Raw genomic sequence first — 1,690 nt, forward strand, 5'->3', positions numbered from 1 at the left:
CATGATGCCAATCGCCCACCTCTACTACAACATTGTAACAGAAACAGTCATAAGCCCGCGAAATTCAATGACTTCTTCAAGAATAATACCAGAGAGAGAGAGAGAGCTAGGCACCACTATGAAATATCAACGAGAAATGCCAATTTATCAAATGGGTAGTAGCGATTTTTACTATGCGCCTAAGTCATGCCCAACCAGCAATTGTACTTTCGAAAGAGAACTTTTTCGACGCATTCAACTCCAGCACATCACATAGCCTCCCAACGTACGTGGAGAACTCCGCAACTTCAGTGCTTATCCATTTGAGTGTGCCAGAAGGATCAATGCTGAGTGAACCACGTTGACTCGGAAAAGACTGATAAAAGTGGTGCCAAAAATGAAACAACACAAAGTGGGTTGCAGTAGGTAGAGGGCAATTTAATGGAAGGTAAATGTGTTTTAAGAATAGAGGTACCCATCGGAAGCCCTACTAACACATTACGAACAAAACGAATCGCACAAATGGTTAGATCGACTTGATTGGCCATCCCTTCGCTTTCTTGTCTATCTCAACGAACCTCGAATGAAATATGCTGCATTGAATTCACTGCCTTCAGTTACGTTCGGCCGATCGGCTGTGTCGGCTTAGTTTCTCAGTGCTACCTCGGAGGAACGCTGACGACTCAGTTGGTCACTGTCATCTAACGTATTCTTGCGGTCAGGACAATTGTTTGAAGTGATAGTACATAAAGTGAAATTTATTTAGACGTAAATTTGAAATAGGAATACGAGTCGGAGACTACAGTTTTGAGGTGTTTGTTTGAAATGCCTTTTAATGGACAGGTGATTGGTTGACCACAGCCATGCGACTAAGGAGAAGCCATTGACTGCGATAAAGTAGCAGGAGGACGAGTTGAAGAGGGGGAAACAAACCACAATTCCCTTGTACCATAATAATTGGTGAAATTTCACCACACACTTAGAATAAGAGGTGCCCTTTTCCAGCCTCTCTTCTCGCTCTACGAACATGAAACTAGAAGTATACGATCCCTTGCCCATTTCTGTGTGTGCATGCGTGTAATAATAAAAAACTGCTACTGATATTAATAGGTAAAAAGGAATGTAAAATACGTGTTATACTGATGGAAATTCAACGCGTAAGTGAAGTGAGAATAAGTTGGAAGTGGAAGTGTTGAAGCGGACAGAATGAGAGTGTTGGCTGGCCGATGCTAAGGTAGTATCTATACATGAGGTTACGAATAGCATGGGGCATTCGCACAACCTCTTCTTTGACGGATTATAGTTTCTACTCTTCTTTCTACTCATGCGTTGTGGTTATTGCGAATCAGGCGTGAGTTAAGCAGCTTAAACATTGAAAAGTGCATGATCGTGAAAAATGAAGGTGCCAAGCATCACGAAACGGTGTTGTGTGACGACTACCCGAAATCACGCACCTCACGTTAGCACATAACGTAACTCTGGCCTCATTCACGAGGAGACTGGTGGTGTAGTCAGGGTCCTCCTGGAGGACAAGACATATAGCCTTGCGGCATTTATCTCATTCGTGGCGATCAAGCCATTCATGAGTTCAGCATTCAACTTACCAATGGATATCCAACTCCAAAAGTATTGGGGGACTGATTTTAAAGGGAAGACTAGATTTATTTTAAAATAGTCAAGGTAAACTGAAATAAATCAAAATAAAACATTT

The 1,690-nt window shown here is 42.1% G+C and overlaps 1 protein-coding gene across 1 annotated transcript in view; it reads right to left on the reverse strand. All coding sequences in view use genetic code 11, as the record gives it.

The window, feature by feature from the left end:
• Nucleotides 1–1,690, reverse strand: part of EGR_06029 (hypothetical protein) — a gene marked incomplete at both ends in the record, with an annotated part of 11,157 nt that overhangs the window by 2,479 nt on the left and 6,988 nt on the right. Inside the window, one exon of the mRNA XM_024495278.1 lies at nt 1,584–1,664. Within this exon, the coding sequence (XP_024350362.1) occupies nt 1,584–1,664 (81 nt within the window). The remainder of the gene's footprint in view (nt 1–1,583; nt 1,665–1,690) is intronic.

Source organism: Echinococcus granulosus (genome assembly GCF_000524195.1).
Source record: "Echinococcus granulosus chromosome Unknown EG_S00049, whole genome shotgun sequence".
Lineage (NCBI taxonomy): Eukaryota > Metazoa > Platyhelminthes > Cestoda > Cyclophyllidea > Taeniidae > Echinococcus > Echinococcus granulosus.